Raw genomic sequence first — 14,655 nt, 5'->3', positions numbered from 1 at the left:
TTTCCCTGCACAGTGCACTGCTGCTCCTGTACACTGCAGGACAGGAGGGCTCCTTGGTCACAAGTTCCTCTTTCTTGCCATTTTCCCCCTGCAAAAAGAGAAACCTGCACTTCACAATGTGTGAAGACCAGACCCCTCCGCCCCCCAAATATTTTTGTAAACCAGCTCTACTCCCGCTATGAAAATCTTCCCTCGCACCCCTAGCATCGCATAGTGGTAAGTTTAACATTTGCAACACCTATTTTTTTCCAAATGCATTCTCTCCCAGAACTTCAAAACCAATAGTGGTCATCATCTTACCAATAAACTACGGAGTAAATAGCTGTGTCTTGTGAGTCCTAATCTCCATAGCTTGCAGAGAGGGCAGCAGAGCAGCTTCCTCGCTGCAGCAATCTTTAAGTTATACATCCCATACATATAAAATATGACTGAAATTCCAAGAAAATCCTTGCTCTTTTAGATTTTAAATAGCAAGAACCTGATAATAATGGCTAAAAGACATCTTTATGCCTGTGTGCCAGCCACCCTTAGATAGAGGTGGAGGCGGCACATCCTGGACATCTGTGCCTCAGTACACATTTGCAAGCTATACTCTGAATGACTTATGGCGACCCACATATGTCACTGCGCTGACCTCTGGGGGTTTTTTTCCCCCTTCCTCTGCTGCTTTGTAGAGTGAACTAGCAACACTTAAACGTAGTAAGGACAAAGATGTTCCCTATGAAAATTTTAAGAATTTTAATATTAAGAATGCACTGCAAAGGGGAGATGTAAATAGATAACAAGCTGGGACAAATGACTAAAAAACCTAAAATATTTGAAAATCACCTCTAAGAAAACACTCAACAGTTACAACTCCTCAGTGACAACAGATAGAAATTAACAGGCAAAGCTCAAGGACACTGTTGGCTGATACTTATCTCTACATACCGAAATTAATGCTAAAAGGTTACATTAAAACATGCATACAAATATTTATCCGGAAAGTGAGATGCAATACAAAAATATAACGAGCTTTATATCTCACAGCAAATTGCTTAAAAAGAGTTTTTATGTGGTTAGCTAGATAACCAGGTTTGCATGTCTTCAGCCTGCCTCTGTGACACAGAGGTTAACAAAAACAAAAACATCACAGTCAGCCCATTTTTCTTTCTATTTCAAAGCAGCCTGATATCTCACTACCCTACGCGGTAACTGTGTATTTTTCAGAGATACTAAAGCTTCACTACAGCAAAAATCCCTGAGAAATCCAACGCAAGGAATATTTTAGTTCTGAGACATTTCCTAAGTTCTTTGACACTTACTTTCCACGGAGCTGCTCTACATGTACTCCTGGAAAGTTAAAAGCAATTAAGATGGAATTTTCCCTCCTTGTTTCTTTAACAGCTATTGTTTGTGGTGTCTATGTTGCAAACCCATGTTTGTACTTTTTTGCTTTATTATCACAGTCCAGCCCCACTGATACCTTTTGTTTAGCAGATTATGCAGGACACAGTAAAGTATAACATTTCTATTTCAATCTGCAAAAGTACCCTGTAGTTCCTTCTGAAATTTATACCTGAGATGAAAAATACTTACCACTAGCCATTTCAAAGGATAATTGAACAAATTTTCTGAGGTCACGTCCTCAAGGCATGGAATTTCTAAAGTCTGGTTTAACTGCACTTCCTTCACGTAGTGCTGCTCCTCTTTTGTCATTGCAACAACACCACCAACAACAACAAAAGGCCAAGAAAGAAAATCAGAAACATGGTGTTAATCGTGCTTTAAAAAACAATGCTGTCTAGTCCTCTGTTCAAGGAACAGGCACTTTTTTGATTAGAAGGGAACTGTAATTTTCAACCATTACCCATAGACACATTTGTTAAGTGAAAGCCCTGCATCTGACTCTAGATGTGGTTTCATGACTCTAATTCCTGGCTTTACCTGAGTTTTTGGGCAATTCATAAAAACCTTTGCTTAACTGCAGGGTCAAGATGTCTCCTTTTGGAGCTGAAAATAATTTGAAGCTTCAATTTTTCCTTTACAAAGTTTTTCCATGGCAATAAACCTTCACATCAATTTAGTGCACCTGTATTTCCTTTTCTCTGAAGATATCCGCGGACTGTCTTTTCGCTAAGCATGGTGTTCAGCATGTCGGGCAGGTTAAGATTAACTCTGTTTTTCAGTGTAAGTCCTCCTTTTGTTATTCTTCAACCTGCCTACTACCAGAAGTGGAGATCTTGCCACTCTTTTGTCTATTTAAAAAAGCATTTCAGCATCTCCTACCCTACCCATTCCCAGTCCAGGGCTCCTGTCCGTGTGTGGAAGGGCAGAGCGATGCACCAAACAGAGCACAGCTGTGGTCCAAACATTGGGTCTATGTGCATGTGTGCATTTAGACAGGAAGAGCAGTGGTGATGGCCGGAAGATGCTACGAGTGCCTTAGTGAGCCCTGATCTCTCTGACCCTCATCCCAGTGTAGGCAGCCACAAGCCCACACCGGGGGGAAACTCTTGAACTTTGCTGTCCTGGTAGCTCTGACTTACGTGTTGAGATAGAATGGATATATATTTTACTCAATTTTTATCTTGGGGGGGGGGGAGAATATCTAGCAGTCCTGTAGTGTTAGCTTATTTGGCAGTGGGGGCTTTCTGGCGACTGTAACTTCCTTTATGCCTGGCTCCCAAGCATGGAGTGACAGTGCCAGCACGCAGCCTGTGCCACAGGGATGTGAAGAAATGCAGTGCCCAGAGTGGTGCCCAGGACACCCAGCGGCAGAGGCAGCCCATCTCCTCTCTACACCAGAGCAGAGCAACTGAGGAGCCACCTATCACAGTGGGACACGGATTCCACAAGCCCAAAAGGGGCTGGATAGTGCAGAAAGGATAAAGAAAGGGCAAAGGACACTAATCTCTAGCTTCCCCAGGAAAAAAAAAACCAAACACCTGCACAGAAGCCTTTGCTGGGACAAGCTACCATGCAAAAGTGCCATGCAGCATATGAGAAGTACAGAGATGAGTAGTCGCCCAGGAGCTCAGTCTGCAAACAGCCTCTGCCTCTTCTCACAGATGCTTATTTTCTCCTCATCTTTGATTCCCGTCTCTGCCAACAGCCTGTTGGCTAAGGTCCTCTGTGATTGTCAGTCCTATGTAAGCCTGCTGCTCTGAGGGCTTTTTGCAGTATCTGCAAGTTGAATCCATCTGGATTCACTTCACTTTGATGTAGTTGGGAACCATACTTTATTAATAACCAGTACCTTTCTCCACCCTGCTCATAAGCTGGATTAAGGCTGCCTTTGGAGTGGAAGTGGTTCATTGCAAAAGATCTGGTTACCTTAAAATACAAATCTGCAAGAGGTATGTTGCAAACTGAACTTTTTAGTTCTCTCTAGCAAGCAGTTATCAATAGCACAGCTTGCTACATCATGCAGTTGCTGAAAAAAACCACAATGATGCTGATATGAACAAGGGCTGCCCATGTTTAACATGTAGACAGCAATAACAGCATTGAACGTGCTAGTATCAAACAACGGCACCGGCAAGGGAAACAGAGCAACAGATTGGCACTATTGCTATATCAAAAAAGACACAGAAAAATCCCACGAAGAACAGAAGCACGAGAGGGCTTCACACGGTTACCAGCACTGTTTGTACCTCTCCGCCTCATCCAACCCCTCTGCCCTGTGAAGCGCAGCAATATTCCCAAAAGGGAGACTACGCGGCACACCCCTGTACAGCAGGTAAAGTGGCAGCTTTGTCCTTAGCACAATTATCCAGCATATACTGTTTAAGCACACCCATGCTCTATGGGACATGCAGAGATGCTGGATCTAATTTTTCCTTCACAAGTTCATCAGGGCAGGAAGGTGCTGCTGGGTCGCCCCTGAGATGTGACTGAGATAATAACACCAAAATGCTTGGAGCAACTACCACGCAGGGGCCATCAGGGAGTGAGGCGGCAGCTCGGGTTAAACGTGTCTGCATATGAAGCTGGCCAAGGACACGGAGTTTGTTTCTCCAGAGTTACCAGCCTTCGTCAGAGGAAAGTCGCTGCTGAGGAGTGGTGCCCTGTCCCTGATTGCATGGAGTCAAGGCTCCTTCTGCTGCAGAACCAATGTGAACCAACATGAGGACCAGTGTCACCCCTGCCACTGGTCTGGCCTCAGGATGCAGGCTAAAGACGCGGTGGGAGCACTGTGCCCATGGATGCTGCTGCCCCAGTGCTCTGCTGCCTTCTGCTACCCCTTGTGTCACCTGCGCCCATGCTGCTTCTAACCCTTGAACATGTGCTGCATCTGCAGCCCTGGGCACAAGCAGGGTGAGCACACTGGCCTTGCAGCTCTGAACTGAAACCGTGCCAGGTTTGTTGCATTTGCTTTAATCCTTCTTGGCTTGTTAACAGGAACCTGGGGTCACCAAATCCAGTTCCCCATGTGCACAACAACAAGCTCGCCCAACATCCCCGCCCAGCTCCATCTTCACAGCAGTTTGGACTTTTGCCCTCGCTGCTGGCATTAAACAGCTGTTCCCAAAGTTGCTGCACTAATGGTTGCCACCGTTGTTTAATTTGTAGTCAAATCCGTTCACATCCTATTTAAACCTATTTGTTCCTTTGCCAGGAAAATTTAAATATCCTCCCTGGAGTTCACACTCTCCCCCTGAGTCTTACTTACCAGCAGCAGTCACACTGCTTTCCAGCTTCCTTTTGGCTGACAGAAGCAGCCAAGTCTCCGTTCCTGTGATAGTCCAAAGCAATCCCCCGCTTTGCTCCAGTTTGTTTTTGACAGTGGGAACACACATCCCTCCATTGAGCTAACTACCCAGCACACCCTGCAGATGCCAGCCCTCAGCCTCGTCCATACAAGGGTGTTTTCTCTTTCGGATGCCCAGTGCTGCATGCCCACAGCAGCAGCACGGTGGGGTTTGGAGATGCAGCATCCTCAGTCCCACCGTATCCTGAGCCGCTTGCCCAGTCACCTTTACATCATGTTTCTCCAAAATGAAAACGTGAAAACTGTCCATCTCACCATCTTTTTTCCTTGCTATGTAACTTCATATTCCTCCAAATAAATAAGGTTTCCTAATCAGAGGCTGGATAACAACAGCTAAAGAGTGCCTGGTAAATAGGGAACTAAATAGGGGCATTCAGTGGCACCATTGCAAAACCCAAACAAGTCACCATCATCAACCAAGAAACGGTCATCTATCCTGATATTCCACCAACCTTCCCCTCACCCCTGCTATGAAAAAGCAACATCTCATTCATAATCACTTACCTTCTGCCTTGACAATAAGTTGAATTTTTGCAGCCTTTGTCCCATATGGGTAAGTAGCAAAACTGCACTCGTACTGCCCACTAAGGGAGATGGTAACATTTTTCAGATGCAGAGCCCATTCATTACACTCAGATGTGATTTTTGGATCAGAAGAACACAAATCCTCTGTAGCATCCCAGTCACAGCACTTCCTTGTGCTGAAGGACACTGAAAAGTTGTAAGAAGCCTCAGGAAACACGAAGTAATGGGTGCCATAAATGGGGTGATGAACGGCTATTCTGGTAAGCTGGGTGTCATCGGTCTTAGACCACTGCATCTGTATTATGTGGGTGGTCTGTGGTTTTGGAAAGGTGCATGCCAGGCTCACGTCAGTACCCGGGAAAGCGTGGACCACTTCTGTTTGTGTAAAGACTTCAGGCTGGCCTTAAAAACAAAAATGGGACCATTGTCAGTGCAAGTAATGTTTAAGCAAAGCTTTCTCCCAAGCCGTCTTTGACATGCTTTGGTGCCTTAGCCACAGACAACCAGGAAAGATGGGGAGGGACTCTTTATCAGGGAGAGTAGCGATAGGACGAGGGATAACGCTTTTAAACTGAAAGAGGGTAGATTTAGACTAGATATTAGGAAGAAATTCTTTACTCTGAGGGAGGTGAGGCACTGGAACATGTTGCCCAGAGAAGAGTTGGATGCCCATCCCTGGAGGTGTTCAAGGCCAGGCTGGATGGGGCTTTGAGCAACGTGGTCTAGTGGGAGGTGTCCCTGCCCATGGCAGGGGGGTTGGAACTGGATGATCTTTAAGGTCCCTTCCAACTCTAACCATTCTATGATTCTATAACCATGAAGACCCTACAACTGTGACAACAGGCTTTCCAGCAAGGAGTTTTACAGCAGATTTCTACCAATAGAAAATGTGGAGAGAGAACCAGGAGAGCAGACACTTGTATGAGGAGGGTGGGAAGCTCCCATTGCGCTCGTGGGAGAGAAATGGGAACTTGGAGGGCCTCCGTGAAAACGGAAATCTTTCAAGTGATATAAATAATGCAGAAGCTGGGCCCACTTGTCCCCCAGCTCTTTTTGCAAGAATGAATTAGTTATCCCTGCTCACTAATTCTGCCCCGCACTGTTCCCCCTGTCCACTGCCATTGCCTTTGCTGCTTCAACAGATAAAGCTGCTCTTTTACCTCCACATTATTAAACAGCTCCTGCATGGCCTAAACAAGCATCTGTTTCAGTGTCAGAGTGAGCTGCCCCAGTAGGTATGGTTTCTTCCTCGATTAATTTCGTAAAACATGTTGGCAGTCCTTAGTGTGCCATATAAAGCAGTAATGGATCGGTGAAATGAAGGGTCTTTCAACCTGAGCCTGTACTACTTGGTTTTGCTGCTGCTGTAGTAAAATTGATTTCTCTCCCTTTCTCCCTCGTATGAACAAGAGGCTTGCAGTCCCCAAACCCCTGTATGCAGGGCACTGACAACTCAAGGAGATGAAGAATTTATGGATAGGGGAGTCGCAGTGAGACAAGTAATCCATCACACCCACAGAACCATACACGAAAAGGACCTTTTTCAAAAGGGCATGCGGGTCCCCAGAAAAAATGAGTCTGTGCAAATGTTCTTGGTTACGGTCTGTCTCCCCCCATCTTCATTGGATTTTATCCTCCCTGTGTATCAAAACGTCACTGTAAATTTGCTTTGGGAACGTGCCCCGCTGTCCCACCAGCCGCGCTGCTGACTGCCCGTGGCAGCAAGTGCACACTGCTCACCTGCTTTACTTGAAAAAAGTGGGTACCAATTTCTTTGCTTTGACATCTGCTCTGCTGTGTGGTATGGGGGTCCGGGGCGCCTGAGCCAGGAGATGCCCTGCCAGGGGCCAGGCAGCCTTGATGGTGCCTGCAGGGGGGACAGCGTGCCCCACGCTCTGCCAGCTCAGCCGGGAGCGAGACAGGGACCCAGCACACCCGCAGCTCTGGTTTGACAGGGAAGAAGAACAAGGGCGCAGTCCCACATCCCCGCAGAGCTGGCTGAGATTTGGTACCTAACCACCGAAGTGTGATATGAACACATAGAAACTAGGTGCATGGAGAGCAAAGGTACTGAATGGCCACGGCCAATGTTAATCTCTGTGCTTTACTGCTGTGCATGCTTCGTTCATATTTTAATTGACTTCCAAGGGATGGGATGACGTAAGAGGATAAATAAAAATAAGCCTGAGCGATGAGTGCTGTGAGAAAAATTACTGAAAGCTATTTTTGTCAGTCCAAGGAGCTTTTTATAGCAAATGCTCACTGATTTCACTGCAAGTTTTGCATCAGTAAAAGTTAAATAAAAAGCAATTAGCAATCTTGTGATCAGACTAGTGGGCAAGGGACACCTAGCAAGTTATCTCTCATATTCATATTGATGCTGTATTAGGTCAAAGGACCATGTAAAGAATACCTACCAAGAATTACTTGAATATTTTATATTAAGATGAAAAAATTACATATGTAGAAACAAGATTCTAATTTGTGTTTTTCTTAGTAGCCTAGCACTTCAGGTTATTTTAACTGAACTTTTATGCAAAAGTGTTCTTAACTTTTTGTTAACATCTTAATATAATTAGGCTTATTGTATAATAAATTTATTTTCCCAAATCAAATGTTGTCCATTAGCCTATATTTGTGCTCCATTTGAAATTTAATAGAGTAACTCCCAGGCATTTAGATGTCTGATCTCCACTTTCACCTTTGAATTATTTCAGTGAGGATTTCATCCTCGGCGGGGGAAGCAACAGTCCTATTTTCCCCTAAATAGTATTACTTTCCTGCAAGTACATGTCTTGAGGCCTCTAGTTCTTTCTTTGCATTTGAGAGCTTTTATTTTCAATGAATATACATATGAAATATTTTCTTTTCTTTTAAAGTCCAGTTTGCCTCAGTGATGAGATGCATCTTTCACTGCCAGTCAAATACATGAACTTTTTCCTTTCTTAACTGGAAAAAGGCGTATCCTACAAAATTCTTCCTAGTTGATAATAAGTATTCCTGCATTCAGCATGGTCAGCCTGTTGCAGGGGAGAGAGGGGGTCACAAGCACCAGGCTTTTTCTTGTTGGGTTTTTTTTTTTTTTTTTCCAGATCATTTTTGGTTTAAACTCCCTCTGATGGGGAGGCAGTTCTCCTTACTCAACTTTTCTGAATGTTTTACTCCCAATGACAAGCTTGGTCCTCAAGCCTCTAATGAAGCACATAGGGCTGGGTGGGGAAGAGGAAAGGAAGAATCTATTTAAGGGGTTGCAGCTGTACAATTTATCCTTTTTCAACTCTTCACAGGTATGCATGTATGTGAAAGAGAGAGGGATATTTTTGCTCTTTGAAAGCGGTTTTCCTTTTTGCCCATTGCAGACAAGCACACGTTGCTCTAAATACAAGTGAGTTCATCTCAGTGATTATTCTAGTGAAAACAGGTTAGGCATTTTGAATAAACTAATCTGCCAGTCAGCACAAACCTTACTAGCTGCACATTATAACTAGGCTTATTAGAAAGTTGTCAGGAAACAGAAAATTGTTACCGGTAGCTACAGCTTGCCCTAGTGAGACACACTAACCTCCGTCTGCACGTGCCACCCTGCCCCTCACCACCCTCTGCTGTAAGCGAGTCATGGTGTCCTGCTGATAGGCTTACCTGCAACGCTGGGCACCGAGAGCAAACAAAAGAGGGAGAAGAGCCACCTTTTTTCCATTTTCACTTGACGAAGTTTTGGTAAATATCTCGCTCTCTTGGCCTGCTCCCCGCAGTGTCTCGGAAAAGGAAGTCGAAATGGTCTGCCCTGTGCAGACAGGCAGATGTGCAATGCAGTCTTGATCATCATTTTAGCGTGACTTCAAAGAAATGCTTCACTAAATGTGAAAGCCTCAGTTTCCTGCCAGAGCGATAAAATTAGTGCATCTTATGAAACCTTTATGTTGAAAACACTACCTATACTGCAAGCCCATGTTCAAGACTTCTTTTTTTTTCTTTAACTTTTTAGATAAACTCAGAGTAAGCTGTTTACTGGGTTAAACTCACTTGAAAACCTGTCAGATATCTAAAGTTGAATATCTGGCACATAGCATACAAAAAATCTGACTACTACCCCCCCACCCCCACCCCGCTTCATTTCCTTCACATGTTATTCCAAAATAGCTCAAATACCCTATTTCCAGACTCTCTATACTCACTGTCTTTTAAGAAAACAGCAAGGTAACAGAACTGATCCCCCTAAATTAAACTAGAGTGAATTGAGAGTTTTCCAGATTAACTTTTTAAATTATTTTTTTTCTGAGCAGGAGACCATTAATTATTTTCTGCAGGATGAAGAACTACAGCATCACATGTGACAACATCACTTAGTGTGGTTAACTCCCCTGTACCTTACTCTGTTCAGCTGGTAACTTCAGTGTAGGCACATGGCTCCAGCCAGTCCCATGACCCATCTTTATTGCAGGTCACCTGTAAATCTTCCTGAACTCTCCCTGAAGCATACTACATTTCCATAAACTAAGCATACACCTCTCAGCAAAGCATGTCATAGCAGGCAGGTCTTCTGCAAATTGGGCCTGCTGCTTGCCACTTTTCAGAAAGACCACAGATTTGAGTTCTTGCTTAGCACACTTCTTTCCCCAAAACTAAAAGAGCAGGACAGGACACCTCACATACACAACATGAGCATACGATACCTGCTGGCTCTTCCCAAGATGGGATGAGTGTTTGGAAGCCCAGCTGGGCAGGAGTGTGATTGCCCTGTTATCGCCCTCCCTGGGAGCTCAAGGACAACCTACCCTTTGACTCTGGGGAGAGAAGATTACAGCCCATCCACCAGAGCAGAGAAAGCAAGTGGCCTGGATGACACAATCCCTTAAACGGACACCTCTCTCCACCAGCAGCAGTCTTCCTCAGGTGGTTGGTCTGTCTTTCAGTGACCCAGGTCCTGACATTTCTCTCCTGAAAGCATTTCTCGGGGGCCTGGGTGCCTTTGTTGGCCCCTTTCTTTTATGGCACCCCGCTCTGCTGCTCAGGAAAGGCCTACAGAAACTGCCAGCCACCACCTGTGATTTTCTTCCCAACTATTTCCCATTTCCTCCCCAATTATTGACTTTTGCTGACCATAGCTGCAGCGAGGGGCACTGATCTCAAGGTAAAAAAAAGACAGACCTCACTGGTCATTTCCCTATTTTATGCACTACCAGATGCAAACAACATCTACACCACTTCCCTAATTTGTGCATGTGCAATCTTTTAGTAGCGCATTTAGGCAGGCTAGCATCTCCAGCTGGAACACCTGGCAGTGCTGGCCGGGCTACAGTCAGGCCTCCAGTCATGCCTTGGAGAATAAGTGCTGCTGCATGGCTCCTTTTTTGCTTGCCTTGCTCCCCTGTCTGAGGAAATGCACTAAAAGCAGTCGTGGTAAACACACCGGATGCCTGGGTTACTGCTAAGGGAATACTCTCTGGGGATGAAAGATCTGCTTGTCACTCAGAAGCCCAACAAGGAAGTATCTGTCTCAGAGGATCAAGAAGTCCTGAAGCTGAGGATGAACAGAATATTCAAGCCATTGATATTGACAGCCACAGAAAGGAGTAAAAATATTAAAGGTATACATTCTCATTTCTGGTTCAGAGCAGAGACCACAAAGGACCTGGAAATCATCTGCAAAGACTAAAGTTCAAGAAAATCAGTCTTCAATCTAGAATTTGGGCTTTCATTCATGAGTGCAATTGCCTTAGATTCTCCTGCTGATCAGTTCATGCAAGCTTTGTACCATGAGGGAATGTATCTTGTGTAACACAGGGGAAAAAAAAATAACTCGAACCTCTTTACTGATCTGAAACATCCATCACAATTCAACAAGACAGCTCAGGTGCTGTGTGGTATATCCAATAGCCACAGAAATGCCCGAGCAGCTTGTTTGAGTTACTATATCGCTATGTCTTGCCCTTAGAATTTGTTTCTCTCCCCAAAATAATATCCTAAAAATATACTGCTGCCACGTTGCATTGTGTTGGCTGAATGCAACCACCCAGTGTTGTTGCTGCGCTTAGTGATGAAAGACAGACAAGAAAGAAACCTCCCAGCTCAATGGGTTTTTGTTCACTTCAGAGCTGTGTTTTGCCCCAGTTTCTACCTTAAGCCCAAAGCCTGAAAAAATAGTCATTCACCCCACTGCTGACATTTAGGTGCATGAACAGTTAAGCCCTGCCTCTGCATACGTCATCAAAAAACACTTCTGAGACACGCCGCTTATCTCAGCCTACTGGCAGGGAGCCATCTCTTCCCTGGAGCTGGACACGAGGTCCCGCTCACAGCAGTGCAAGTTATTACAACAGGTTCCTCCCTTGCCACCTCTTTCCTGAAAAACCACTCACCAGCAGCTTGGTAGGTGCCATGGTGGGATGTTACACACCAGGTTAAGGGTGGCAGGGATGAGAGGAGACTGACACATGCCCTGGACAAGGGACCTCATTGGTCACGGAAGGGAGGACATATCTGTAAAGGGCTTTTACTTGGTGGAGCAGCTGTAGGGATGTTTTTTCTCAGAGTCGGGATGCACAGGTTTTTCCATCATGCTACACGTCCCTTTCCAGAGAGACCCAGAAACCACTGCAAGGCTAGGAGATCCTAAAGGAAAAGAAGCTCTGCCCAGGCAAGACACACACATTGTCAGGGGAAATGCGAACCACTATGTTCTCTTTTGAGCTGGGCAAGCAGCTGGTCTGGCTGGTCCTCCCCTGCGTCCCAGGCCGTGGCAGCAGTGGCAGGAACCGATGGGCTGTGAGCAACGCCCAGGATGGGGCCCCGGCAGTGCACTGCAGCGCGGGACTCTGCCCCCTGTGCAAGGACACCTCTGCTGCCTTGTGTGACATTAACCTTTTTCCCCTTGGGTGGGAGTGGGGGTGGCAGTGGGGGGTCCTCTAATTATTTTCTGCAGATCTGTTCACCACCGGAGGAGGCATTTTGAACACTACAAATGACTCTTTCCGTGGCAATCAACCCTATTATGCGTCATGCTCACAAAACCCTCGGCCGCAATACAATTCTTCTGCTTCAATTACAGTAAGCTGCACCTAAGGAAGAAGCAGAGCTGTAGTCAGTCCCATGGAAAAAGAAATCTTGAACTCCAGAGACAAATTCAATTATTCACAAAGAGAGCCTTTTCAGAAATGCTAGTGCACGAGCTCTTCCTGCCAGAGGCGAGGATGATTACCCTTGCAGACTGGTGTCCTCCAAACATTGCTTAAAGAAAGCGCTGCTCCCCAGTGAAAAAGAGACGGAGACTTTGAAGCAGGAATTTCATTAAAGAGTAAACTAACCTTTCAGGTTCGCTTGGCACAGAAACTCCCACTTTGTCATTGTGTTTTGGTTTTGAATTTCTTTGAAAACCATACTAATGAGATTGTAGCCGGCAGGAGGGGGGCAGACAAGTGGGTGGCAGAGGCTGGAGGGGCAACGTGGCAGGGGACAGGGCACTGAGGTGGCAGTGGGCTTTTTCAGCAACCCCCTGCTTCCTCCATCTCCCTTTCCCACCCTTAGCCCTCATGCCTCTCGCCTGCTTGCAGCACTGTCTCTTCTGTATGAGGAGGAGAGGGGAAGGGGCTTTCTCTCTCTACTTTCCTCTCCTCCTCCTCCTCCTCCTCCTCCTCCTCCTCCTCCTCCCTCGTGACTACATGTGCACCACGCTGTGTTTGACATAATGCAGCCCTGTTTTCAGCCGGGGTGTTTCAGCAGTATGGCAAGGTGTACACACTTCGTTCTCAACAGCAATTTTTCCAGCTGAAAGATGTTTAAAGATCTGAAGGGACTTTTCATCCCTTCTCCCTCACTGACAGCTCAGAGGACAGGAGAAAACCAAGAACAGCTCCGTCCTGGCCTGCTGGGGCTGCTCCATCACCCAGCTCCACTGCTCCCAGCAGAATTTAAGACAGCCCTTTCTACAAATGTTTCATTTGCCATTACTTCCTGCAGACATTTTGAAGCCAAATCCAACCAGACAGGTGCTCTTTAATTACACCTTTTGCTCATCCCACTGGTAAATATTGCTTTCTTCACTTTGTAAGGCTGGAACTTGCTTTTGAATGACCTCACCCAAGGCTATGAGTCAAAATGAAGGGGTAGGCAAGGTTTACACAGCACTTAAATCCTCTCTTCTTGCTGTTTGTGGGAAAAACCTGTTCAGGACTGCTCTGTGCTCACAGAGCCTTTCAGATAAGGCAACAGGGTGCCTTTTGGGAAAGCAGAAGGATCACAGGGAAGCCTCTTCTAGTGCTGAGTTCCTCTGTGTGCACATGTTTAACTCTCCATTTCAATGATATAAGAATGCGACTGAAAAAGCTGGCAGCAGTTTTTCTAATTACAAGGCCTAACTTACAGTTCACGTTTCAGAGAAAGAGAGCATATGCTTGGGGATAAATTGAAGAGAATCGGCTCCCTCACCTTCTCTGCCATTCCAGCCAGAGGTCCCTGTGTGGTCCTCTGCTCCCATTTGATGCCATTTCTGATCAATGATGGTCTGTCAGTGTAAGCTGCTGAACATCACATTGTCCAAAGACTCTGTTTGAGAAAGGGCTTTTCATAAGCGCAGCTTGTGGGTCTCTATCTTGAGGTCTGCCTGAAAGAGGGAGTTATCAAGACAAGCAATAGACCATTCGATTGGAAAGGAAAAGCTTAGGTTCACATCCAAAGTGCTGTAAACCTACATGGGTTGTACAGCTCATTTTACTGTGCAAACCATCTCTGATGGATTTTGTTCCCTGATTAATTTAAATTCCTCCATACCATTGTATGCAAATTCCATCTCACAGACACACAGCCACCTGGCCAGAGCTCAACACAGCAGGCTGGTTAGAATTCACCACTGAACAAACACATCAAATAGCAAAGATTAAAGGTGTGAAAGTTAACTTCAGATACAGTAGCAGTGGCAATTTGAGGGCAGCAACTGCCTTCTTATTATAAAAAAAAAATCGAATAATTTACAGCAATAAAAGGCCAAGTTACAGTGGCATTGAGATCTGTAACTAGGATTTTATTTTTTTTGACAGAATACTTTGAAAGCATCAGACATTAATGAGTTTGTTAGTACAGAGTATCTTTGTAGTCCTATAAATACCTTTCATGCTATCAGCATGTCAGAAGTAGCCACAGGGAAGTGAGATATCTCTCCCATCACATCCATCATCCATTAAATTGTCCACTATGCCCTAATTCTGTGTCTCTTTAGAAAGGGTGGTGAAGTACAAATGAGAAAAGCAAAGCAGAGGTTATTTTTCATGTTGAGCCTGACTCCGTAGAGAAGAAACTGTACCTCAGTGGAGCCCGTGTTTGGACTCCCAAGGTGCTTTAGCCTGGAGCCTCGCAGACCAGGACACCTCACCCAGGTCCTGGAA

At 45.4% G+C, this 14,655-nt stretch overlaps 1 protein-coding gene across 1 annotated transcript in view; it reads right to left on the bottom strand.

The window, feature by feature from the left end:
• Positions 1 to 9,104, bottom strand: part of CD96 (CD96 molecule) — a 27,930-nt gene extending 18,826 nt beyond the window's left edge. The window contains exons 1-4 of the mRNA XM_009888505.1: positions 8,918 to 9,104; positions 5,258 to 5,680; positions 1,579 to 1,688; positions 33 to 88 (exon numbers count right to left, since the gene is read on the bottom strand). Coding sequence (XP_009886807.1) covers positions 33 to 88; positions 1,579 to 1,688; positions 5,258 to 5,680; positions 8,918 to 9,104 — 776 coding nt within the window. The remainder of the gene's footprint in view (positions 1 to 32; positions 89 to 1,578; positions 1,689 to 5,257; positions 5,681 to 8,917) is intronic.
• Between the last annotated feature and the right edge of the window lie 5,551 nt (positions 9,105 to 14,655).

This window comes from Charadrius vociferus, unplaced genomic scaffold (assembly GCF_000708025.1).
Source record: "Charadrius vociferus isolate BGI_N301 unplaced genomic scaffold, ASM70802v2 scaffold487, whole genome shotgun sequence".
Taxonomy (NCBI): Eukaryota; Metazoa; Chordata; class Aves; order Charadriiformes; family Charadriidae; genus Charadrius; species Charadrius vociferus.
Note: the sequence above shows the minus strand (reverse complement) of the source record. Positions and strands in the feature narration are given on the sequence as shown.